This window comes from Ciona robusta, chromosome 1 (assembly GCF_009617815.1).
Source record: "Ciona robusta chromosome 1, ASM961781v2".
Classification (NCBI taxonomy): domain Eukaryota; kingdom Metazoa; phylum Chordata; class Ascidiacea; order Phlebobranchia; family Cionidae; genus Ciona; species Ciona robusta.
The window spans coordinates 14,837,764-14,865,684 of NC_143235.1; the positions used below are offsets into that span (position 1 = coordinate 14,837,764).

The window sequence follows — 27,921 nt, forward strand, 5'->3', positions numbered from 1 at the left end:
AGGAATTAAACAAAGCGAAATATTCTACTTCTTCAAGCAGTGACTACGGAGCATCTCCGCGATATGAGACCCGATATTCACCACGAAAAACGACCGTTTCCCAACGTACAGGAAAACTGCAAACGTCCAAATCGACACCGTCACTTTCTGGCTCAAATAGCATCAGAAAAGAAGCCCCAACGGACGTCTCAAAAACGGGAACGCCTTTTTTAATTCGAGAATCGAAACTAAGCTCTTTGAAACCAAATGATTATGATCGAGTTAACAACAGCGATAGTTCTAGTCGTATATCTTTCCGCGTCGGACAACCCCTCACAAAATTGATGACGTCATCAGTGCGTATATTCGACGGGACGAAGCCAATGCGAAAACGTTCTACGATTTTAATGTCGGATTCAAGTGAGAATGAAAACATGGCGCCTTCTTCAATGCCGCCTCCCTTAACGAAAGCAACATCCGTGGGCGGCATCAAGGAGTACCTGAAAGAATACACACGCAAGCGATTCAAGTAAGATTAATACACGCAGTGTTTAGAACACAGCGGTCAGTTTTAGTACGGTATACTGGATCTATATATAGACTAGAGTGGGGGAAGATGGGACACCTTTAGCACCTAATATGCAAATATCCTGATCGTGTTTTAAACAATTAACAACGGTCTATGGGAGTTGTAAGGATGCGGTCTTATAATTCTTTGAATTTTCCTGGCTTACTACAAAATGGGACAAAAAACAGAATGAAAAGGTGTCTCATCTTACCCTACCGTACTTAATATGTCGTGTGGTTTTAAACTTTTATCGTGATTTGCCTTTAAACTCCAAAAATATTTTCACAAATACCTGGTTTTAGGCTTTTATTCCATACTGTGATTAAAGCAGTGAGATGCATAAACTGCTTCTTCGCTTTGTCTTTTAACATTTATTGAGCCCTATACTGGGACCGGCCCATTTATAATAACCAATAACCACCCACAAAGTTATATACGTATAGTAACTCGTCGAAAGCGGGTATGAGGTGCTTGTATGAAACAGAGAACCAGTGTTATAACTGTCGTTGCCCTGCTATGTCCATGATGAATATGTTACATTTATTCAACGCTTACCAACTTTAAAGTTTTCCTACATTTGAAGGGCAAACTTACCGGAGGGTATGGTTTCGAATCCAATGCTTGCAGAACTACGCGAGAAACCAGGACAAATTGGCGACGCTGCAAGAAAGAGATCCGAGTCCGCTGTTACCGCAATGAGGCGCCAGAGAAAACTGATAAACGCTAACCGTATAACGCTACCCCTACTCAAACATAAGCGAGCCAGCTTTCAAGGCTTGGGGAACTTCGAGAGGTCAGAAAGTGACGTATCATCGGGAGATATAACAGGTAAGGGCGGTAGAATAAATTGTCTTATATATTAGGGTGGGGAAAGAAGGGACATCTTTAGCACATAATATTCCAATATTCTAATCGTGATTTAAACAATTACCAACGGTTTATAGGAGTCCTGAGGTTACGGTTTGATAATTTCTAAAATTTTCTTTGGATTTTATAATTTCTTTTAGTACCGAATGGGATGAGAAAACAGACTAAAAAGAAGGTTTTAGTTTTTAAACTGATACGTTTAAATTGCGGCAGTTGTGTCATTCGTCCGGGCTGTTAAGTTTGTATTAAAACTGCCAAGAAAATCCATGTTTTATCTCCTAGTATATTGCGATGTTACTGCTATAGCTTCGCTAACCTAACTTAAAAATGTTTTTAAAGTCAGCTTTTTCGTAAGTAAAAATTTCTTTTACAAATTTGCAGACTCCATACGCGGCGGCAGTGATTCGGTACCCGCAAGACGAAAGCGAAAAGCGACATCGAGCAAAGCAACTTCCAACCAAAACAACCTGTCGAAAAAACGGCCTTCTGATAATGTAATAACTCGGAAGTCAGACAAACGTAGAGCAAGTATATTGGCTGGCAAGCACGCCATGGATTCGACTCAAGCCTGGCCGTTCCATCAGTTTAGTGAACACGCGGATACAGGTCGTCCCGAATCTGCAAAGGTAAAAACATCTGCAATAAATAACTGAAAGCAACATATTTATACTCGCATATAGCGGGGCAACGACAGTTGCATAACACGAGTGTTTTGTTTCATACACCTCGTTCCCGCTTACGAGCTACCACGTATATAACTTTTGTTGATGGTTATTTTGAGTAATTATCTCAAAGACACAAACCCTTATGTAACTACCCAAAATTTACAGCGCCAAGTAACCCAAATTAATTTTTCCAGCCCGCAAAAGACGAAAAGTTTCATGTGAGCGAAAGTATGAAGCAATTGCTCAGACTGCCAAGTGATGACGACTGGGATGGGGAAGCCCCGCCCTACGTCACAACCGTTGGCAGACCGGTGAATGTAAACAACCATATCGTACTGGTGGGAAAGTTTAAAAACCCCGACGGTACAGTCAGGTAGTAGATATGTAACGTGGATGTGTATGATTTTATTGATCACATATTTATAAAACATAAAGCGTTTATACTGTTTTTGCCAGGCATGTTATACTGGTATTATAGGTTTACGGCAAGAATTTTGCTGACCGACGTTTCGCAGGACTGCGCGTTTATATAGTAGGGTGGTGGAAGATGGGACACTTTTTCAATCAATTTTATCGTCCCATTTGGTAGTTAACAAAGAAAATTCGAAGAATTATCAAACCATATCCTCACGACTCCCATGGGCCGCCGTTAATTGTTTAAAACACAATCAGGATATTTGGATATTATGTTAAAGGTGTCCCGTCTTCCCCCACTCCAAGACATATCTGTCTTTCTGCCTTGTTTTTGTTTCATGTATGTAGGAACTTTGTGAGCGATAAAAAATGCGATAAACCCGTGAAATTCATACCTTCTCTTGTATGAAATGTACTTATTGACAGATTGTTAAAATTCTTTTTTCAGAAAAGCAGTTGTGCTTGGGACGTTGCACGCAAAACCAGTGGAGCATGTCGGGTCAGGTGACTCAGTGATGACGTTGCCATCTGACATGATACCGGGTATTGACCGAACTTTGGCACGAGAGAAAGGTTTTGAAATTGTGAATGAAGATCTTGAGGCTGACGCAGTTGACGGTGAGTATGGGGAACCACCGAAGTTGAGATTCATTGTACCGTTCCGTAATCTGATGCGAAAAGTACGGAACCGTTTCCGACCAAGAAGCCGGAAGTGGCTTTCCGATAGTGGGATTAGTACAAACTATGAAGTGAATATTGAAGATGAAATAGAAGAGAATGTTGCACAAAAAGAAGAAGGCGCGTTTGAGAGTGGATTTGAATCAGAGGACGAAACAGATGAAGAGATTTCGCTTTCTAAGTTGGATATGTCTCTTCCGTTGGTAATTGGGCGTGGCAAGCGTAGGAGCACCAAAACGTTGTGTCCGAAACCCGAGACATGTCCGTATGAAACATTGAATAATACCCTGAACGTAATTCCCACTTTAGAAAGTAAACCGCCATCCAGAGGCAAAGTGTGGAAGAAATATAACGAGTTGTTGACGGAGATAAATAAAGAAACAGAAAAAGACAAAGAAGAATGGACGAAGACGGTTAACATCCCTGCGAAACCGACGTATGATTTGACCATTGATCAGATAACTTGCGAAGCCGAAATAGAAAGAGAAAATCGAACCATTAAAAATGGGTTAAGGAATCTACGTGATTGTGCGAGTGTTTCTTCCAATGAGTCAGTATGTAGGTACTCGGGTGGCTTTTTCGATGGAAATGGTGGAGTTCACAATCGACCGCCTGCGGACAAATCTTACTACTCTTACAACACCAACAGTAAGTTTTATAAAAAGCTGGTCGGAGTCGTAAAGGGATGGGTTGAGGTTGGGGCTCGTGGGTTAAGGGGTAAGAATAATCTACAAGATGCTGAGAACATCTACGACGATGTAGCGACGGAATCTATTATTCAAGCGTACGATGCGGGGCAGGAGTTATTTGGTGGGCAATACAGTGAATCAAGGGAAAGTACGGAAGAAGAATCGACGGAGGATTATAGTGGTACTACCGAAACACCGACCCTGGATGGCGAGTCCTCTTCTCTAACAAACGATTCTTCAAAGACATCAGAGACAACTGAGTCTTCTTCTTCGTCCAATTCCAAAGATACGTCTACCTCTACCGATTCAACATCTCACAGTGAGAGTTCAAGTGAGGTTATTTCGACAAAGAAAAGCAGTCTTTCTGTTGCCCCCTCTAACGAACAGTCGTCGGCTTCGAACAGCAGGTCAGTTGTTTCCAGCGATCAGTTAAGTCAGTCTCACCAAACAGATTCGGGCTCGAGTAGTCAAAAGTCCACCACTGTAGGTGCCAGTTTAACAAAACCAATCAGCAACAGAACGAGCACCAAATCAACTAGTGCTGTTTCGAATTCAACAAGTTCAACCAGTGCGAGTTCGAAAACTACAAATTCAGAAAATGCAAGTTCGAGTACTAACAAATCGACTAGCAAATCTGCTGATAGTCGTCGCTCCTCATCATCGGTTGAGCTCTCAGGTTCTAATAAAACGACCAGCAAATCTGCTGCTTCTGATGACAAATCATCTGAGAAAACTGAGACAACCTCTCGCCACAGCAAACTGGCATCAGGGTCTAGTGGAAAAACATCTGTTTCTAAAAGCTCAGCTACAGGGTTAAGCGGATCTGTCGCAACAGGGCAAACGTCAAATGATTTATCAGAAAAAGACCAAACAGAAGATGATATATACGGTACAGGAGACAACTTGACGACATCGCAGTATTCGGACTCCGCTACTCCCCAACCTAGTGCAGGGATTGCTAAATGGAAAAGAAAAGTTGAAAATAGTTTCACCCGTGGATACGTAGACACTGAAAACAATAAAAACCAATCAATGGTTGGCATTGGAAGAAGAGAAACTAGGCGAGAAGAATCACAGACATCTACAAGTCCTAACGACTGGCTATCTGTGTTAAGCTCCTCTGCTGCCGGTGACTTATCACCACGAAAAAGGGTAACTTTCACTAACAACTATTTTGATTCAGCAAGAAAGCGACGAAAATCTAAAAGTAATTTCAAAAGAATTGCTAATCGGTTGTTTTCGTTCCTCCCGTTGAAAAAGCAGCGTCTGGCTGAAGGAAACCAGTCTTGCATTGATCTCCCCTCTGTTTATGAAAGCAGGGAGATGTTCTATAATGAAAACGACGATGATCCGCTGCGTGGGACTTACTGGGGGCAATCCAACAGTTCTAACTCTTTACCGAAATACATCGACAAGGATTCAATGAATGAAATGTACGCTGTACAGAAATCGTTGTCGCTTATGAGCAATAGGTTTCATTATTCTTTTCCAAGAAATTTAGAAGACGACCAACTGTACATGTCAAGCATAAATATAAAGCCTTCAGAAAAATGTGGACCGACTCGAAATCGGTCAAAAGTTTTGCCCGTTTGGCAAAGTACCGGAAGAACAAAAGTTACAATTGGTCGACCTCGTTTAGCAATAGAAACCTCTTCGTCAGATCCGTCCAAGACGACTCCATTAATCCGAACTGGACCCCAGTCGGGTGTACCATCTACCAGCATTGACGGCTACGACACTGTAGCTGGAGACGACAGTCTTTTAAATAACGGAATGTCTATGGCAGAAGCATCCTCTGTTAGCAAAACAGAAACAGAGGAAAATACAACTGAGACTGAGAACACCAGTACCGAAAGTTCTGATAATGGTATCATGGCTGAAAACAGCAACGTTTCGATGTGGTCGGGAACCGATTTAAGTGGTTCGACTGCAAATAGTAAAACTGAAAGCAAAGACAGCAGCGAAAATAGCGAACATATATACGACAAAACAAATGACACAGATTCACAAACTTCCACTACAGTGGACAGTAGCACACATCTTGTAAACAATGTTCGAAATCATCAGGCCATTTCGAAAACATCAGCTGCAAAACCCGGTCCGAACAAATCAATGACCAAAGTTTCATCTCACTTGAATATCAAACCAAGGTTTAGTCTTACGGCTCCTAAGGAACTTGCGGGTTTCCCTGGATCTATTTTAGTTCTACCCACTAAAGTAGAGCAGAAAGTAACCAAATCTAAAGACGACAAAGAGAGCAGCAATTCTCAATTCTTCACAGCAGCATCGTCATCTGTTCCCCGCATTACAAAGTTCTTTGGCTCATGGCAATCTCTGAAAGATGCAAAGCGACCTCGGCCTGTTGGGCTTGAGCGCGATCATTCGACAAGCTTTAAGCTTTCAAAAGTGTACGGCCAAAACGTAATGACCTCAAGCAAGCCAAGTCTCGGGTCCAGTCAGTCCTTATACACAATATCCACATCGGACGAGCTTGATCTGTATGGGGATAAGAAACCTAAAAGAAGCAGATTTCCAAAGGGGCTTTTGAAGTCAGGTGCTATGGACTACTCGTCTACCAATGTATCCCAGGTCACTACGTGGTGGGACGAAACCAGCACTGGGGTTACGAGGCAGGAGAGCTGTGAGGAAAATATGCGACCACGACTTGATAAAGACGATGATGAAATACGTGCTCGAGGTACAGAGTTAGAGGTTGATCGGAACACCAATGCGACGTTGTTGTATCTTCGTGGAGATGGGTTACTTCTTCGGTCAATGCAGGTAAACGACCGAGATAAAGTAGGCAACTACAGAAGTCAACAGGACGGGAGGTTACGGTTCGGTAAAGGAAAAGTGGACCCATCTTTACAAGTTATTAAGTGCATGGATTCCGATCATAACAAATTGACCATGAAAAGCAGCAAAACTAATCTTCAGAGGCACAACCGACGCATGTGCGACGATCCTCGTTGTGCAAACGAAAAGTGCTCAAGCTCGACTTTAAATTTAAAAGATCCAGAATGTCCTGCTGGTTATCCATGTAGAGAAATAACACCAGAAGACACTATAACACTGAAAGATGTAAACGATTTGATGAAAAGAAATAAGAAAAATAGCAATTTGTATAAACCCGATGCAGGCGTGCCGGATGACTTCTGTACAAGGTGCCCACAGCATGAACAGAGATTCTATCCTTATTTTCCGAACTTGTTTGAAAAGAGGGGACTAGAACCGTTTGCTGAGCGTCTGGTTAATATGGCAATGGTCGAGGGCAAGGAAACTTTTAAACATTATTTCCCGCTTTACACTGAACAAGATTTGGACGAATTTAACGACAAGTTTTGGTTCAACGCATTGCAACATGGGGTTGCCCGTTACCTCACCGAAGAGTCCATCAATTCTTCGTGGTTTGATTTGCAGGCTGAACGTCATTTTGACCATATTCTTAGAGGGGAAATAAGAGAGAGGGTTGATGCGGCCATTGCCGACGAATACGCAATAAATTGCATCTCGGCTGGTCGTAGAGTCATGATCGTACAAGACTATATTACAAAAAACACACCACCGAAAGACAGTCTTTCTGAAACTGGAAGTGTCGCATCTCGTATCCCTCTACCTGACGCTCATGATAACAGCAAGTTTATAACATTTGCAACAACAGTGCCGGACGATGAGGAAGAACAAGCAAACAAGCCAGGTCACTACTTTGTAAAGCGGGACGGAGCAGACGAAGCTCAAATGCTTGTTCCCACACACCTACCTTCGAAGATTAAAGCCCTAAAAATTGTGCACCGGGTCACCGAAAGGGGCATTGAAAGGTATCTAAATCCTCCAAGCGTTTATGGAACTGCGTCAGATTCCTCGTTCGGTAGATTAAATGAAATTGAGAGCATTCAATCTAGCGTTGGTTTAAAAAGAAGCGAGTACACAAACATGACGCTTGAAGGTATAGACAAAAAACCTTTAAATATTTTGATAGGTGAGACGGTTAATGTTGACTCAGATGTTCAATGCTTGCTGAGTGATATTATTGCTGCTGTTGTTCTGTCAGATGAGCTACAGTTGAACGCATTCACCTCCAAACCTGGAGCTCAGTTGGCGTACGGTCTTGCACAAACATTTTCCAACAGGTCGATGCCAAGTAGTTCTATTGGCGACATGATGATTGCTGAGTCTTATAATGATGAACCATATATCACTGAAGAGGATGGCGCAAAAATAACGATTTACAAAATGGTGTGCGCGATTTCTATCTCAGAAGAACTGAGATCAAAAAACTTTACAATTCCTTTGAGTCCGATAATAAAGGAAGACTCTGATAATAGCAGTCACCACTCGGGGAGCAGCGGAGGAGGAAGCCCCAAACTTTCTTCTGAGGACATACAAGCACAAACTAGCAAGGAGTCTAACATGTCTGTAAAGAGTGCGTCTTCCAAAAACTCCAACAATACCTCCCATGGCAGTCAAACAAGCAGGAACTCGGAAAGTGGGATGAGTAATAAAGATTCTTCAGGGAGTTTGAACAGGTCAGGTTCAATGACGGAAACTTCGTCTAAATCAACTATCAGTCAACAAAACTCAGCAGCGTCTGTATCAACTCTTCGTCAACAAGATTCAAGATCTTCTAAATTATCACTTCGTCAACAAAATTCAACAACGTCTAAATCAACTCTTCGTCAACGAGATTCAGCAGGGTCTGTATCAACACTACATGAACAAGGTTCTGCAACGTCTAAACTATCTCTCAGTCAACAAGGTTCAACAACTTCTAAATCAACACTCCATCAACAAGACTCTGCAACATCCACTGCTACGGAAAACTCGGTTAAAACAGGTAGCGCATCATCCGGTTCCACACTAGCCAGCGCGTCTCAAGAATCGAATGCTTCTACAGTAAACTCTTCGGCTAATTCAAAGACCGATGCTGGTTCTGCTACAAGTGACGGTGGGGATAATAGTGGCGAAGAAGAGCAAGATGGAACACCTGCTGTTTCCACTCGCGTTCCTAGCTCAGCAAATCTTGGTTTATTTAAAAGTATTTTAAAAAACGACGAAGATCTTGAAATGCTACTTGCTGACGTCAATCCGAGGCCAATGAAACAACGCATTAAAAAGTCGTTAAAAAAGTTGTTTAGGTTGATTGTTTCGGGAAAGAAAAACATAAACAACAGTTCCTCAAAACCCACTGTGACATTTGATGAGGAAAACCAAACCTCCACCAAATTAAAGTCGTTGCCACTTTATGAAGATAAGACAAAAGAAGAAATGCAATCTAGGTAAATGTACTTATTATGTCTAAGTTTGCGTGACATGGTTCAATATTATGTTTCATTCGATGTCGTTTTGCTGCTAATTTCTTTCTCTTTGCTTTTACTTAATCTGATTTCCGTTGTCGTGTTAAAAGATAAATAACAATTTTTGTTTTATGTAATATAGTAGGGTGGGGGGATGGGACACCTTTTCATTTAATTTACTTGTCCTAATTTGTAGTTCAATAAACATTTAAAGAAATATAAATCCGTATTCTCACGACTTCCATAAACCGTTGTTGATTGTTTAAAACACGATCAGGATTTTTGGATATATTATGTGCTGAAGGAGTCTCATTTTCCCTCACCCTACCATACATATTCTTTACAGACTTGACCACAACGGTGACGAGGCGTGCTGTAGCGGTCTGAACGTTCCTAATACTAAGTGGGAATCATCATCGTCTGACTCGTCTCTGAGCATTGACAAGAAACCTCCTAGCTTCTTTAAAAACCACAATGACAAGTTTTACCCCGGGCCATCAGCTGGTGTTTTAGACTCTGATAGTTCTGTGAATTCACCAAAGAAAGTGTTCGGCCGTCTTCCCACTGCTATGGTGCAAAAGTTCGGTACCATGGCTAAGCATTTGGTTAGAAGCGAAGATCGTTCACACCGACAGATCACTGCACCTTTCCCATCTGCTGCTCGAAGCGACGATGAACTGACAGAAAGAGATTATGTCATTTTCGGAATGGATCCCCCTGCGAATAATGTTGCTGAAACATCTCAAAGCGATTTGCCTTCACATGTCAGTGCCCTTGATGAAGTCCTAATGGCATACGACACAGATAATTACAGTGTACAGTATAGTGAAGCCAGTTTTTCTGGTGATGATTCCAACGTGTATGAAAGAGGTGCCGAGATTTTAGAAAAACTCGTTAACCAAGCTTCGTTGTCATCCCAGGACAACATAAGTGAAGCTACACCAAACAACATACTGACTGCTGAATACGAATTGGAAGGTTGTAATGAAGATTATGAAAGGTTATCTCTATCAGGTGACAAAAACCAATCACTTGTTGGTATTGAAGAAAACAGCCTGTCTGAGAATTATGAAGTTTTACCATCCAATCATTCCTATGAATCTGTCCCATCAGGAATAGAAGCAAGGAAAGAAAAATCTCTTCATCCATCTGGTTTGCCCGTTAGAAACAACAGCGAAACAGATTCGGAATCCGTTTATTCAATCGAATTTCCTGAAATCCAAAGGGTTGACACGAACCCTATATCGTTGGGGGAAAGCGAGTCAGCCATGTCAATGCGAACGTACTGCGTGGTTGGTAAGGAATGGGATAAGATGCAAAGCTCGAATAGCTTGGAGCAAATTTCCGAAGAAAGGAATAAGTGTCGAACTTCCACTTCGTACGAATCGCCTCGAGTCACCATCGGGTATCGTCCTGATACAAGGGATATTCCAGAGGCGCAAACGGTCGATTCAATATTCACTCCAAGCATTACGATCGGAAAGCGGATACAACGGAAACTGATGGAGCGGGGTGCAGCTAAGTCTCGACTGACTGACTCGAACATAGACAAAGAAACGTCTAGCCATTTATTCGTGTATGAAGGCGAGGATTACAGTGAGAATACGTGTGAGGCAAATCGCGAAGATGAACAATTGACGGGGGAGGGCGTATCTGATTTCTTGCAGACTTATTTAAGTAAATCATCATTGCGGAGTGAAATAAATGGCCAAATACGGGAAGGCAATGAAAAGGTTACGTTTGTGGCAACGGCTTGTAACGCTGGTGTTAGCTACGGCGACAACGGTACCGAAGATGGAAGATCTCCACGACCACTGCGTGTGGTATGGGAGCTGCCAGAGGAATGCCTCGCAGAATGCGCTTCCATGAAGAAACCATTTGAACTGGTGTTAAAGGGAACACCTCGTGATGTGCAATGCAATGATGCAGAAGCTTGGGAAATTGCTCGCAAGCATTTTGAACAGAAACCAGATTCCCCCGACTCAGTAGTTGAGAAAACACCAACCCCAACTCCTGAACCGTCTTTGTCCGACCCCCCTGAACTTGAGCATGTAAATAACCCATCCTCTTATATCGCAGAGACATACGCACTAAAGGACCTGTTTAAGGATTTAAACGTTGAAGTGGACAATGTTGTGCAAGCTGTTGAAGATACAGGCAGGGATGTTAGCATGATACCAACACCAAGAGACCGCGCATGCGCAGTAGCTACCCATAAAGACGACAAGAACGGTACGGACGTCCAACCATCAGCAGAAGTTTTGGAGAAAAAGTTAGACGTTCTTCAAGACCTAATTAAAGATTATATCAGTCAAGTGAAGAACGGTCCGTTGCCGTTAGGTGTTGGTGACGCTAAACAAGCAGAAAACGAAGCTGCTTCTGGTTTGAAGACATTTAATTCACGCCTGGGAACCAGACAGCCAATAACACGAAGCGGCGCAAGAAGATCTTTCAGCGAAAATGATCGTTCGCTGTCAAAACAACTTGGTTTGTTTACCAGTGTTCGTCCAAGCATGCGAGGTGTGAAACGACTACAAAGGTCGGGCGTGAAACAATATTCCTTTCCTGGTGATTCGTCCTTCGCTTACAGATCGCGTGTAAACCTGGATATTACCAGCGAAAGCTCTGATTCAACTTATAGAAAAGGGTCGTCTCAATTTTTTAAGTATGCTAGCTCAAAACGAAGCTCAATTGTCAGAAACAGATCACGTACGGACTCAGATCTAATCAATCGGTTTGGTGTTTCGACATCTACCTCCAGTGATTCTGAGTTTAATTACTCGGATCTTTGCATTGAAAGCGGCGAAGGAGAATTAGAGCAAGAAACTAAACTCCATAAAAAGAAACGCTGGTACAAACTGCGTAATAAGGTCCCGTTCTTGCGCAAAACATTACAGCCTTCCACTGGAGTTTGCGAACCGAGTGCACGCCCCGGGCGCAAAGCAAAACGAGAAACAAGTGATTTTAGAAGAGGTAGAAAGCCTACATCTTGCATACGGAAACGCTCCAAGAAACCACGCCACCGGTATAGGGTCAGATTCGAAAGAACTTGTTCGTGCTCGGATAGTGAAAGCGTGTTATCTTGCACACAAGTTAACCAGGATACGAAGGACTTGCATGATAGTAAGGCTGGTATGAAACCGCAATCTTCAACTGCATTTGCTAGAGAAAACAGTTCTAACAATGGCAATGATCCTATACGTGATGAAGATTTTTCGATAGTTAATAATATGGTGAATTCTACACCTTTGTATAAGGAATACAAAGATAGCGAAGTAAATCAAGACGCTGACAACAAAATTCCTTCACCGGAAGAAAGCTTACTTGATGATGAGGAGGACCTTTATCGGAGATTTCCACTATTTTCACCGACCGCATCATCAGGTAATACGAGGCTAGTACAGAATCTCCCCCACTATCTGCTACCCGCTAAACGTAACAATCAACCCCTAACCCTTAGTGCCCTCTATTGGATAAGCCCAAACTAGCATCCTCTAACAACTAGTCTAACACTTTCCACCAGCTTAATGTGCAACGTACTGATTTATATACGTGGTTCAAAAACTAATCTTATAACGACTCTTTGATACGTGTAGCTTATATAAAACTGTTACACAAACTAGCAAACGATAGTGATAACATAGGCTAAATTGGAAATAGACGGCAAAAAAAACAAATCTAATGACGACGGTGTCAGTAAATGTGGTCACAGCCTTTACGAGAGATACGGCCTACTATTTATTCCCACTAGCCTAATTTGTGACGTACCGGAGGATTCTTCACTACTGGCGGTAATTGATTATGCTACATGTGATTCAAAAAACGAATCTTATGACTACGACGCTTTAATAAATATAGCTCAACACATATATATGGCGTTTCGTGCAAACCGTTCTGTTTTTTTTTGCGACACCGAGGGTAGCGATATACGTTTGCGTTTAACTGTTGCGCACACTCATGTACTCACTTCACTAAGGGGTAATAAAATCGTTACATTATGTTATTTGCAACCGCTAAACCGTAACTGATAACACCAAACTACCAACCTGTAACACTTTCCACCAGTTTAATCTGTATCGTACCGAAGGATTCTTCATGTAACGTACAAAGCAGGTCATGTTATTGATATATACGGCTAGGTTATAGGTAGCAACTACGGACTACGGCACTATGCTATACTGGCAATGCACATTACACATACAGAACTGCGCAACAACAGTATATTGCATCTAGCAACATGAAATGAACTGACTCAACAACAACTGACAATCAGCGCCGTGAGAAAAAAGCACCGACGTCAATTCAAACTTGCAGCACAAAAAGCGGGAATTTGATAATAATAAAAATTCCCTGGCAGTGCACACACTGCATGCAGAAACACACACGACTGCCTAGATAAGCATACTAAACATTGCAACGTCTGTCATACAACGATATATACACAAATATACATTTCCATCGCCAAAACAATAACTCATAAAAAGCACCGAATATTCAAAACACATAGTATCGCACATGTGGAGTTAGGCATACAGCAATTAGTTGAATGTAAACCTACAAATTATAGGATAGAATAACACAACAAATATAGGTTAGAGTTAGAAACAAACAAGCGATGGATTGAAAACATTAAACAAAATACTGAACTATTGCTTTGGGCGTAACTCGCGAACAGTATCACTTCTTCACGGCGACAGGATTTTGGGTGTTTTTCTTGCGTTCTTTTACGAACGTGGAAATCTTTTTACTATAAGCATACACTATATACGCAACTGCCTATTTAGTTCATTATTACGGCACAATAGCGTTTTATATGCAAATATGTTCATTACATTTTACATTTAAATTAAAAGGTGCAACAGCCAAATGTATTGCGAGTCCTATTGAACCAACAAAGCAGTTTTCCTGTCGCAATCTAATTCACGGTGGTATAACTGTCGTACCAAGATCGCCATCGTACATATCGGCACACTTGAGAACGAATCAGCCAAACGAGTCAGTTCAGTTGACAGTGCCTTTACTGCGAGAATACTTTGAGGACTTGAAATCGGTAAGCTGAATAAGCTATCATATAAAGTTATAAATTATCGATTAAATGCATTGCCTGCTCTAAAGTTCGCTAGTAACTTGAAACAGAACACTCGTGTTATAACGACTGTCGTTTTCCAGCCACGCGTGGATAAAACAAGTTGTATTCATTCGATCAGTTTATATATTATGTCTATTTAAATGCGCTGTTTTTAAAGTACGCGTCTCTATAGGTCTCTAAAAAGACATGCGCCACGTCTCTAAACTCTGCTAGCATATACGTCATCTGCTAACCACTAGCCTAATCTGTAACGCTAGGGTGGATTTTTCACTGATGTCCAATCATTAAAGATCATATAGGAAAAGGGTACTTTTTTCGGGAACAGATTAAGTCTATTACCCCAAACACCCGGACTTTTTGTTTATATACGTCAATTTAAATTTAGCTACCAGTATATCATAATATGTAACGACTGAAGTAACTATAGCTTCCGTTTTTAATGATTTGACCCAATGTTTGGCTTCTGTATTCAGGAAAATTTATCCGGCGTTGGTGGGGGGAACACTGTCACTGGAGAGGCAACAACGTCGACAGAAATATCTCAAAAAGCTTCGGAAATTTCGAACGACAGCGACAGTATGTCACTTGATCAAAATCCACGAACTGTTAAACTTTCGGGGGAAAATACACTAGCGCCGCATCCTTCTTCGGGAAAAACAATTATCCTCGTTCATAGAGGAATGGACCCCCCTCCTAAGTCTTCTGAGGAGTCGGTTACGGAAGAGCCTGTTAGGAAAAAAAGGGAGGATGTTGCAAAGACGGATCGGCGGGAGTCTCGGGTCAGGGAACAGCCACATACCTCCTTTGAGCCAAACACACAGAAGACTTCGAGTAGATATGAAGAGCATTTTAAAGAAGAAAGGCGTAAAAGTGTCGTGCCAGAAGACAGGCGTAAAAGTGTTGTGCCAGAAGACAGGCGTAAAAGTGTTGTGCCAGAAGACAGGCGTAAAAGTGTTGTGCCAGAAGACAGGCGTAAAAGTGTCATGCCAGAAGACAGGCGTAAAAATGTCGTAACAGAAGAAAAACGACTAAGCATCATGCCATTCGAGTTAAAACTCGACGAGCCCCAACACGTTTACCACGAATACGAAATGCCTGAAAACATCCAAAAAGTGCCTTTTGTACCAAAGGTGGCAGAGCGAAGATATAAGGCTGATAACAGGCGGATGCCAGTACCCATGGTTGATGACGTTACTGTGAGAAGACAAAACTGTTGCACGCTTGACCAGGCACACACTTCTACAAGAAGAGCAAAGGCACACAACGACGCACAGAGCGCTTACGACTTTATCGAAGGTTTGCCCATTTCTCCCCAAGCAACGCCGCGTTGTCGACGGCGAAACATAAAAAGTGGTTTTAGGCCGATTCCCAAAAAGACGCCGATTAGGTCCATTCCTTTTGATGGGTCTGAGGAAGATTCCAGCGACTCTTTACCAACGAAATCTAATTTCCGTCACACTCAAGATACACATCGGCCCACTCTTCATAAAAATTGTCACTCCGTAAGCATAGGTGGGTCATCTCTCACTTCCCGTAATGCCGTACACAGACTTCGTGGCTGGAGACGGCTTGACAGTCCATGCCAAAATCGTGCCCAGCCAGGGCGACGGAAAAGAGCGATTTCCGAGCAGTCTGCAGTCGGGTGTAATGCAATGCAAAGGCATGCAGAAGACGAGCGACATTTATCCGCGAGAAGCAGAGTAACTAGCGAAGAGCCCGCTCATAGAATGGGAAGACGCACTGAGTTCTGTCCTCACAAATTAACACAGGGCTGCCAGGCCAACCACGAGCGTGAACTAACACAAGACACCTCATGGATTGATTCCATAAATTTTCTCCGCGGGATTCCAGAACAGCAAGGAATTCTACATACGCGGCACAACCCTGTACAAAAAACTTTAACTTTTAAAGAAGGTGAGCGCAATTAGGAACCTATGATTTCATCTGAATTTATTGTGGTTATCATGATACAAGTATCAAAGCTGTTATAGTTTTGAAGTCACATATTTCACAAAATTGTTTTTAAGCACTGAGCTTATATCTTTCAGAATTTGTAATGTTTGTTAAAAACAAACGTTTATTCTGCCATACAGCGAGCCTTCAGTGTTTGTGTAGCGGTTCAAACTCAGAACTACACGACCACAACTTCGCGATCCGCTGTTGTTAATTGTTAAAAAACAATTAAAAGTATAAAATGTTACAAGAATATGCGCCAACGATATCAATACAACAATACAAGTACTTTAGGGCTACATTAATAACAAGAGTCAGGTTTGTTTAGTTTTCTAAATTTGTGTGTTTTATTACCACCAGCCAACGGATCGATACGGAGGGCAGGTTGTTCCACCAGTTGTCCTACAACCCTCGCATCGAGATCAACTACAGTAAAAGTTGGTCGTTCCAGTTGCAACGAATGTTGTGAAGGCTGTTGCAACGGTGGGTGTAGATAAGCAAGGCTGAAGGGGATAGGGTGTCTTTGTTAACACCGGACATGAGGAGTATGAAACAGAACATCAATGTTATAATGACTGTCGTTGCCCCGCCATGCGAGGATAAACAAGTTACATACGTGGTAACTTGTAAGCAGGCATGAGGTGTATGAAACAGAACACCCGTGTTGTAACGAATGTCGTTGCCCTGTAATGCGGGATAAATAAGTTACACACGTGGTAACTTGTAAGCGGGCACGAACTGTATGAAACAAAACACCCGTGGTATAACGATTGCCATTTTCCAAAACACGCGATGAAAAAGAAAGAAAAACAAATAAAACTAGATTCATTCCTTACTATCAGACACCTTTTTTACAGAAACAGAATGGCGAACGAATCCACACGAACAGAGGGCTGACAAGTCACCATCGAGACTTCGGTAAGTCATGGGCGATTTAGGTTAAGTACAGCAATATACATCATATCACATTTCACGTTACTCACTATGTTTGGATCTGGTACTACGAAATACGTAACAGACAAAATGAAGCCAAACAAATTGTATAATAAACGATATGTATAGTATACATTAAAAGAATTATAAACAGTATCCTCACGACTCCCATAGACCGTTGTTATTTGTTTAAAACACGATCAGGATATTTGGATATTATGTGCCAAACGTATCCCGTTTTCCCCCACCCTACTATATTTCGCTTAAATTGCATCTTCTTGCATTCAAATGAAAAGATTGTATTATGTTCTTAGCATTTAGCACCAGATCCTTACTGTATTTCTTTACATAAGAATCGTTCAACTCTATGAGCACCAGATTAGGGTCAGATTCTCGGAATTTATTACAGTGACTCACTATGTTTATTTCATAACCAATACAGTTGCCGTGGAATCCATATTAATTAGTTCACACGTCAAGTAGAGTGTTATATAGTTGTATATGGTTGGTTGCCAAGGTTGAGTGAAATATAATAATCCGACAGTGATGGACGTGGTTACGGTCGCATTTACGTGGCTGAGTCACCACCATTGGTGTATTACGCAACTTCCAAGACGGCGTTACGCAATTTCTATTACAGTAGAGTGGGGAAAGGTAGAACACCTTTTTATTCTATTTTCTTATTTTTTTGGTAGTGAACAAAGAACATTCAAATAATTATAAAACCGTATCCTCGCGACTCTATATACAGTAGGGTGAGGGAAAAAGGCACACCTTTACCACATAATATCCAACATATCGTGTTTTAAACAATTAACAACGGTCTATGGGAGTCGTGAGGATACGGTTTTATAATTATTTGAATGTTCTTTGTTTACCGCCAAATGGGACGAGAAAATGAATGAAAATATGTCCTGTATTACCCCTCCCTACTATGAGTTTTGTCTAACGCCACATAAAGGGATTTAATTCAAGATAATTTGACAATTTCCCAGGCAAACTTGGAAACTGTTGTCCAGTAAATCCTCATTACAATCTGTTCATCGTATCGGCAGCGAGACGCTTTCAAGGTTGTGGCAAAACGTCAGACCGTCTGCCTCTCTTTCGTCACAAGGGTCGTATCCAGGACACGAGTGCCCGCATTCTCATTCTCGCGTGTCGACGATGGCGGCCAATACTGTGACGTCACTCACTGACGCCTTTGTTCGAATCGTTGCCGTGGTAACGGTGTTGTACTTCGTATTACATGAAAACATATTCCTAATGGAGGGGGAACCGCCCACGTAAATAAAATGTCAGCGCCTCTTTACCGTTCCGTGTATACGGTCGCCTGTATCTGCTTTACCCTTAACGAAGTTAAACGGTATAAGTCCCGACCACGATGACCGATAATTGGTCACGTTGACGTAAGAACGAAAGGCCATTTTGCTGACACAGATATTTTGGCGGATTTTCGCAAAGCCCAAAACTGAATAGTGGTGTGTGTCTACAAACAGTTTGTTTTGAATAAATGGAAATTGCTTTATCATTGCATGGTGGGGCAACAACAGTCGTTATAACACAGGTGTTCCGTTACCTACACCCCGTGCCAGTGTTTTATCAAGAACATTAATACTCTATAATATAAGATAACGCCAATGTTTGGAAGACTTCAAAATACCCTGTGGTTTGTTTTTTCCTAAACCCGAGTGGTTTGTTTTGCCTACGACCACACGTCATGTTACAGTTTAAATGACCACGTGATAAATATTTACACTCAAAGTTGCGTGTATCGAAAATTTAAACCAGTCAAAATTTCAAGTACACTTGACAATAACACGCGTCATATATTATATGCTTGTTATAATACAGTGTGGTTTAAAATGCGAGTTTGAGCAATGTCTCTTGAAATTTAAGTGGCGAGCGCGTGATTTAAACTCGCTGAGCTAAATATAAGCGAAGCTGTTCAGTGTGGATGTCACGTTTTGAAATTTACGGTTCACGTGAATGAACTGAAATAGCGTTGGATTGGTGACAGAAACGGAAAGTTTATACAGGTAAAATATTATATAATGTAGATATATTTCGCAGTTTACTATATAACTTGCTTTCCTAATTTTTCGTGTGTTTTATTACTTTTGCGTATAATTCAACCGATTGGGGATGAATAGTACTGCTGATAAACTGTGAGACTTTTAACCGTATATTTTAAATAAATTATATGAATGCATCCTATTTATCTCTCGGACAGGGCAACGAAAGTCGTTATAAAACAAACGCGGGTTTTCTGTTTCATACACCTCGTGCCCGTTTACGTGTTATATATGTAACATGGTTTGAAAATAGTTTTTTTTTCAATGTGCTTTCTGATTATAATTGTTTAACCTAAAGGGAGAATATGGGTCACCTTTTCACTCTATTTTCTCGTCTCATTTAATAGTAAACAAATAATATTTAACGAATTATAAAACCGTATCCTCACGACTCCCATAGGCCGTTGTTAATTGTTTAAAACACGATCAGGATATTTTAATATTATGTGCTAAAAGTGTCTTAATTTACCCCATACTACTAAATAACGCCAATATTCCATACAGACAGGAATGGCTAACCGAGCTTGGGTCAGAAAACAAGAAAAGAGACGTCAGGAGAAAGTCTTGGACGAGATGGAGTTTTACGCTGCGGAGGCTGAAAAAGTTCTACATATCAATCGTCGTAGCCGTGGCAGACTGCATGGGATGAACAGGGAGGCGAAGTCTTCATGGAAAAAGGAGGCGAAACCGGATAACTGGAATAATGAAGTTCCCACTGCCGTTTCCTCAATTTCGGTGGAAAAAGGGACAAAACTTGACCGAGTTTTAAGCGATAAAACAAATTGTGATTTGCCCTTGTTTAACGCGCCCCGTTGTACGAAGAAGAAACGAGGTAAAAGGAAGACACAGCGTACGCCATCATCAGCGAATGTTTTATTTTTTAATGACACCTTCGTTAGCTGATATACGTCAAATGGTTACATTATTTCGTATAAATTTGAATAGCTAAACATTTTACAATATAAATAAACTTCGCTTGCAAATATACGTTTTTGTTCTGTTAGTGTGTTTCGTATAATTGCTTTTATGAGGTTATTTTTAGACCAGTTGGTGGAAAAATGTAACTTTAATGGGGTTGGCTTTGACTGGCAAACTTAACGTTAAGCCTTTTCGTAAATAGAAACCTAATTATCTCTCCCTTTGATCTAAAACATTTCAAACCACAACCAATGCAATTTTAATGGGTTTTGGGTGTAAGGTACGAGGTACGAGTCCCGCCCCGTAAAAAGTTTTGTTCGTAGTCAGATAAAACGAAACTCCCTTTTCTCCCAAGTGGTGATGCCCGCTATTTCGGACCGAGCCGCATAAACTTTAAATTTTCGATATGCTTTAGTAAGTGTGTAAGTCCGAGCCGTTTCGCACGGCTGGCATTCGTTGCTCTTGGGGGGTTAGGCGACAGCCAAGCCTTTAAAATGCAACTATCCGAAATATATTCATTTGTCCTTCCCGACAGTTGCGAAATCAGCCCGCTCAAATTGTTGTCAGTTGTTAATTGGTTACGAAAATGGATAAAACAAGGATTAGTCCCTAATGTTTTTTCGTGAACGTAGAAACCAAGTTGAGGTTCATGCACAACTACAGTGTTCAGGTTGTATGGAGTTGAGTTCTAGCCAGTGACGAAAAATGTCGTTTTTGTTTCCGCGAATGCGTATCCGGTAGACATTACTCAACGTCGGGAGTTCTATTTAATAGTTCGGTGTAGGCTTTTTACACTATATGGATTTAAAGTAACCTTTTAAATAGATTATTACGTTCTGCTCGGATAGGCCCAATTTTTGTTTAATACCAAGGCAGTGGTCTGTTCTTGTCAAAACAAATCGGTTTTGGGAAACAGAAATCTCCTAGCACGGCCATTGCAAGTCTTGCATGAAACGCATTCGAGTTTTGGTCGCGGAAACTTCACGCAACGCTGAATTGCTGGTGCTGTTTACGACGCAACATTCCAAAGGAAAAGTGGCGTAATGTAACGCTATATGCACGACAGAATGTAAAGGTTAACATCGGCTGCTCACTTGGTTTTAAAATAACATTAGCCAGAACTCAGCAAAATACCAAAAGTATTCGTAGTGCCAATTTATCTTTAGAGTTAGTAAGATACTGTATAAGCATGTATGGATGGTCTAGTCATATTTTTCTAGATATTATACTAAATAATGTGTTTCATTTTAAACACTGTGTGCTTTACTATCTGTTTATATGTCAGACGCAGGTTTGAATACATTACGATGAAGCATCCATAAATTAAATAAAATATTCTTGGTTAAATATAGTAGCTGTCGTTATATATTATACGAAGAATAAAAAACAGCAAGAAATATTAGAAATGCTGACGAATGCAAAAGCCATCACTGCGGTGGTGTTCATTTTACTCGTGGGACAAGGTAAGAACGTATTGTATGGTATAGCTTGGGGTAAGATGGTCAAGACTCTCATAAATAGTAGATTGGGGTAAAATGGGATATGTTTTAATTCATTTTTTATCTTCCCATTTGGTAATAAACAAATATTATCTACAGAACTATATAACTGTATCATCACGTTTATAAAAGACGTTGTCAATTTTTTTAATTAACAAATAGGAAATATGGGACGTAAGGTTCTTTCTGTATCCATCTTACCCCACAGTTCCATATTAGTATTCTATTTTAATTCTGTATAGTAATTAATGTAATAGTTATATAGCTTTGGATGTCATTAAATTAAGCTATTTTTTACTTATGCTACCAGGCATAATGTAAATTATCTTTTAGCGGCTTATATGGTACAAAAACGTAGTGTATTTCGACATATTTCTACCATACGGCTAGACTTCATCGGGGAATGTTTTTACCAGATGAAATGCTAAAAGATTAAGTAAACTGAACTAAATGATGTAGATAATGGTATGATATTCCCAAGCTAAAAAATCCACTTTTCAGCTTTCAGTCAAACTACGGCAGCAGAAAACAGCAGTAAGTAAAAGACTTTCTAGATTTTCCATCTTTATACTGGGTATAGTAAGGTGGGGGAGAGATGGGACACCTTTACATTCTATTTATTCCTCCCATTTGTTAGTAAACAAAGAACAAAAATTATAAAACCGTATCCCCATGGCTTCCATATAGACCATTGTTAACTGTTTAAAACACGATCAGGATATTTAGATATTATGTGCTTTTGATTCTATTTTCTCGTCCCATTTGGTAAACAAAGAACATTTAAAGTATGTCCGTTGTTTACTACCAGTTTTGACGACAGAACAGAATGAAAAGGTGTTCCATTTTCCCCCACCCTAATATATATATGACTAAATATTTATACTGTATATTGGCTGTGTTGAATATACACGGGGATTAACTGCTAAACGACAGCCATGTTTACACGCTATATGAATTAAATTATAAGCACATTATTAACACTAAAAAGAAATCCTCAGGTATGTTATAAAAAAGGCTGGTGGACAATGTGAGGTTGTAGTTAGGGTTTATTTGTTAGGGGGCAGGGGGTAGTGGTTTAGAAGTTTGTATGTAAAGGTTGGTAGTTAGGGGTTGATGGTTAGGGGTTAGTTGGGGAAGGTAACAGCGGTAACGGGGCTTTGGTAAGTGGTTATGGAAGTTAGTATTTAGTAGTTAGTGGTTATGTTTGGCGGTTAGCAGATAACGTTGGATTGTAGGCAAGGATTATTAACTAGCACCACATTGTCGGTTTAAAATGTTCGACTGTTATTAGAACCAACTTGTGTGTAGTCTTATAGTTAGTTAAATAACATCAATTTTATTTAACTTCTTGGATATAGAGGCAAAGTTAAATAATACACCAGAAATAATTTATCAGCAAAACGACAGTCGTTGTAACACGCTGTGGGTTTAAACTACTTGAATAAAGTCATTCAAAAGCGTGCCTGCTAAACCCCTTTAAAATATTAGGTGTAATTTTTTCTTTTTTATAGTATAGGGTGGGGGGATATAGGTCATTTTTTTCTATTTCTCGTACAATTTAGTAGCAAAAAAAACTTTTAAAGAATTATAAAACTGTATCCTCACGACTCCCATAGACCGTTGTTAATTTTTTAATACACGAACAGGGTATTTGGACATTATGTGCTAAAGGTGTCTCGTCTTTCCCAACCTACTATTTAAACAACTAAAAGAGGCCGATGGGAGTCGTAAGAATACGGTTTTAATTTTTTTTAAATATTCTTCGTTAACTACCAAATGGGTTGTTAATATAGAATGAAAAGGTGTCCCATCTTCCCCCACCCTTAAACTATAGGAATATTTAACTTAAATGTTTCCCAAGCTACCACCGCAGCTACAACGATGCCTGACGACACAACTGGAACAACGGCTACAACCATGATAACGATGGACGACACAACCCCTGGTCCGACCTCCCAGGTTGTTGAAACTACAGTTGGGCCAACAACAGCTCATAATGAAACTACGACACAAATAGCAACCACATCTATAATTACTGTGAGTATGAAGTATAATTTAAAGGCCTTTTCTTTTTAGAAACAAAAGGAATGGTCATTTAAACGCTATACATACCTTTGGCACATAATATCTAAATATCCTGATCGTGTTAACAACGGTCTATCGGAAAATTAACAACGGTCTATCGGAGTCGTGAGGATACGGTTTTATAATTCTTTGAATGTTCTTTGTTTACTACCAAATGAGACGCGAAATAAAAATAAAAAGGTGTTTCATCTTCCCCACCCTACTATATATACACGCGCGGTTATATATCTATGCTGCTCAATTGAGCATTTTTTGTAAATTAACTTCAAGTTCAAACCGACGATAACAGATAGAGCGAACAAGCGAAATGGAGACAACAGATACTTTAAAACTGACGACAGAGGCGATTGAAACTACTATGATGTCCTCGCAAGCTTTTAAGACGACCTTGAAAACAACACAAGCACTAAAACCGACTTTAAAATCAACTCAAACTTTTGAAACGACTATGAAATCTACACAAAGTTTTGAAACGACTATGAAATCTACACAAAGTTTTGAAACGACTATGAAATCTACACAAAGTTTTGAAACGAATATGACAGTGACTACACAGATTCCCTTTACGCCCATAATCACTGTAGGTAACATAGGGGGACGTGGACCCAAATTGGAACGACCGCATGCTAGTAGAGTTTGCATGACCAATGGAAACATAACCTTAGATTTTCTGACGCTTTCTTGTATCATTACAGATCATATCCAACAGCATGAATATCACAAGTTACTTGGAAACAAACAATCAGACTGTGGATAATCTATTGGAGGCTGTTTTAAACAACTCGAACGCGTTTTCAATGACCAAAATACAGGTAAGACTGGAAATGTTTTCATTGAAACTATTACTACGTGTAAGATTAAGCGAGTTGAGTAATGGGCCAACCCTGGCAAAAATCTCAGATACCATGGTAAGTAGGAGGTCACCCACGAAGTACATTGAACCAGAGGCAAAACAAACAATTTATAGTATAGGGTGGGGAAAGATGGGACACCTTTTCGTTCTCTTTTCTCGTCCCATTTGATAGTAAACAAAGAACATTCAAAGCATTATAAAACCGTATCTTCTCAACTCCCATAGATCAATCGTTCATAATTTTTTAAAACACGTTCAGGGTATATTTCGTTATTATACCAAGGGTCTTACCCCACAGTACTAGAATTTGTCAAATTTTCTATTTTTCAGTCGTTTGTAAGTGGCAGAGGTGGCCAAATTCTTCTACGATCTGCATTATCTCCAAGCCAGCTGGGTTCCTACGCTGCAAGAATCAACGCTCCAGAAGAGAGGAAGGCCCTCTTCTACTCCACGTTGCTCAACATTTATTTGAACGAAAATAACGCAACGTTTCTTACAAATATGAGCGACGAACTTGCAAGAACTGGAACTTTATCCGGGGAAAAGTTTCTACCAGACCCAGAGGACCCACAACTGCTTGCACTCGCGTGTTCCAGTAACACAGCCGTTTCGTGTACACCTACAGTGGTGGCACCAGCGCTCAACGTTGGTCTCATAGTCGGGGTTTCCATCGGCGGCGCATTTCTTTTGCTTCTGATAGTAGCCTTAGTTTGCTACTGCTGCAGCAAAAGTAAAAGTGAAACAAGAGTAACTCCTGACAATAGAGGGTCCATGGAGATGTCGTCATCCGCTCCTTATGTAAGGAACCCTTGATCGTTTAAATATTTTGATTATATTCTTATATTTATCTTCAATAAAACGTCAATCCGTTTACCTTGTCAATCTGTGGATTTTCCGTTTTTTTTGTAGGGATTTAAATGTTTAAACTTTAACGCTGGACGGCGTAGAAAAGCTATTTGTCAGATACAACGTGAAAGGTCTATTTAAGAAAGTGAATGTTGTCGTCGTTTGTTCTGAATTAACCAAGCATGCAAATAACGGGACTTCCGCGATGACGTTCGTATCATGTGATCTGCCGTGGTTAATATTATCTCAGCATGAAGCAGTTCTGGTAAAATAGCGCGTGAATGTAACAACAACCTCCACTGGTTAGGAACAGGCGGAAAGTGTATTCATAAAAAATCCGGTGTTTCCATGTGGACAGTCATATTGATAAAGCTACGCTGTGGTATGACCATATAGAACTCTAAAGCAGTAATAGAGTAGGGTGGGGGAAGATGGGACACCTTTGACACATAATAACTAAATATCCTGATCGTGTTTTAAACAATTAACAACGGTCCATGGGAGCCGTGAGTATAAAGTTTTATAAAAAATCGTTGAATGTTTGTTTGCAACAAAATTGAAAGAGAAAATAGATTGAAAAGGTGTCCCATCTTCCCCCACCCTACTATATGATATAATATGACAGCTTTGTTGATCGAGCTATAGGCAATGCTAATACTCACTTGAACGAATTTGTTACAAATTTTCAGGTTCCTTAAGAAAACTTTGGTATAGGGCACATTTTGTATGAAAGAAACAGATGGAAATGTATTTAAAACTGTAAAACACAACGCGACAAGCTGAAAATACTACCGGTGCTACGGCACAGTTAGCGTAGAGGTTACGAATAAAGAGAAGGAAATCATAAAACAAACGGTCACCTACTAAGTTACAAACATGACAACTCCCACAAATGGGAGATTTTATTTAGAAATCATATCGGGCTAATACATACTAACTGTATACATGCCTATGATGAAAATATCACCATCTTTCGACTGATATTTAGTGATGTTTTCTTCACTTTGACCTGAGGCATGGTATATGTAGGATGATCTTTTGCGAAGTATGAAACATGTTTTAATGAGATGGAAGTTACAGCTAATTTTCTTGCGTTGACCATGTACCTTAGAATATGTTTTTAAAAGGTCCTTTTCTTCAATGCAGATAGTCTATGGGAATTGTGAAGACACGGTTTTATAATTTTTTCTTTGATTTGGTTTTATAATTTTTTCTTTGATTACTTCCAAATGGGGCGAGAAAATAGAATGAAAAGGTGTCTCATCTTAACTCTTGCACCGTAACATATGAAGGTTTGTTGGGCATTTAGTAGAACTTGCTGTATTCTGTTGACTCAATGAGACTTCCAAGCAGATCTTATGCCGTGAAGCTTACTGTTCAAACTTTCCAATTAGAACAAACTACAAGTATCTGTATATCTACGATGGCCCTACGCCCAGGTATGTACATGTTGCAGACTGGACCGACAATCATGTACAAGGTGAATCGCCTATTCTGCTTCCCGTGACAGTTTTTTTTAACTATCCACAACCAACGTTGTATCTGATAAAGAGTTTCAGCTGAACTTTTTAAACTCTTACCTTCAAACAGATAATAATATACAGTAGGGTAGGGGAAGATGGGACACCTTTTCATTCGATTTTCTCATCCCATTTGGTCGTAAACAAAAAACATTCAAAGAATTAAAAAACCGTGTCCTCACGACTCCCATAGACCGTTGTTAATTGTTTAAAACACGATCAGGATATTTGGATATTATCCTCTAAAGGTGTCCCATCTTCCCCCGCAGTAATATATTTATCTTCTTTTATAAACCTAAAGTATAAACTCAGACGCTCACCAGTCAAAGAAGCTTAAATACGGTTTAGTTAATCTATTTAGCAAAACTTTTTTTTCAATTGCAACGACTCGTAAAACAAATAAAATATAAATGCATCAGTAGCAATCGTAAAATCAATTTTAATTTCTCCGACTAGTATTGCCATGCAGCGAATCGGAAAATTGTTTTACTGTTATAGAAAGTTACAGATATTATGAGTACATTTAACACCAAAGATTTTACAATCCTTTTATAATCAGTAAAGCAAATTCACGCCAAACATGTAATTTACAAGCAATGCTTTGATAGTCTATTCATTTGACTTTGTTTAATTGACAAACATCGTGCTCTTAGATTGCAAACAACAATGCAAACATCATTCCGCCCAGTAAACAGGCCTGACAACTCGCAAAATCCACTTCTAGGTCCTTATTGTTAAGCAAACTTTATACGACTTAGTATTTAAATTAATGACTTTTAGGACTTGTTTTATTCAGAGTGGCGGCTTGTACAAAATTGAGTATTTATAAATCAACCCAGACAATATGTATATAGTTTTAAGCGTTAATAAGTTAGCGTCAAGTTTTCAGCAAACAATGCAGTCATTCATGCTTCAAGTAAGAGAAAAATAGTTAAGCGCAAGCCGTATTTAATTAAACAAAAAATGATCAAGATATTTTTAACTACAGCTTGCAGTTTT

At 40.1% G+C, this 27,921-nt stretch overlaps 3 protein-coding genes across 6 annotated transcripts; all 3 read left to right on the plus strand.

Annotated features, from left to right (window-relative positions):
- The first annotated feature begins 9,448 nt into the window (after nt 1–9,448).
- LOC149743631 (uncharacterized) lies at nt 9,449–18,654 on the plus strand. Its single transcript, XM_089873769.1, has 6 exons — nt 9,449–12,538; nt 14,008–14,204; nt 14,717–16,157; nt 16,557–16,679; nt 17,054–17,114; nt 18,125–18,654. The coding sequence occupies exons 1-6, from the start codon at nt 9,724–9,726 to the stop codon at nt 18,414–18,416; spliced, it is 4,929 nt and encodes a 1,642-aa protein (XP_089729895.1). The 5' UTR covers nt 9,449–9,723; the 3' UTR covers nt 18,417–18,654.
- Nucleotides 18,655–18,974: 320 nt separating this feature from the next.
- On the plus strand, nt 18,975–20,188 carry LOC149743632 (uncharacterized). Its single transcript, XM_089874186.1, has 2 exons — nt 18,975–19,165; nt 19,706–20,188. The coding sequence occupies exon 2, from the start codon at nt 19,712–19,714 to the stop codon at nt 20,102–20,104; it is 393 nt and encodes a 130-aa protein (XP_089730312.1). The 5' UTR covers nt 18,975–19,165; nt 19,706–19,711; the 3' UTR covers nt 20,105–20,188.
- A 1,192-nt stretch (nt 20,189–21,380) lies between these two features.
- On the plus strand, nt 21,381–25,429 carry LOC149743633 (uncharacterized). Of its 4 annotated transcripts, none has more exons than XM_089874100.1 (6): nt 21,381–21,582; nt 22,120–22,152; nt 23,480–23,655; nt 23,993–24,283; nt 24,399–24,515; nt 24,887–25,429. In XM_089874100.1, exons 1-6 carry the CDS (start codon nt 21,525–21,527, stop codon nt 25,367–25,369), a joined length of 1,158 nt encoding a protein of 385 aa, XP_089730226.1. In that variant the 5' UTR covers nt 21,381–21,524; the 3' UTR covers nt 25,370–25,429. The 4 variants fall into 4 exon arrangements, with proteins under 4 accessions (XP_089730226.1, XP_089730234.1, XP_089730245.1 ...); XM_089874108.1 differs by having other exon boundaries at nt 21,382–21,582; nt 22,120–22,149; XM_089874119.1 differs by lacking the exon at nt 23,993–24,283 and having other exon boundaries at nt 21,382–21,582.
- The last annotated feature ends 2,492 nt before the right edge of the window (nt 25,430–27,921 follow it).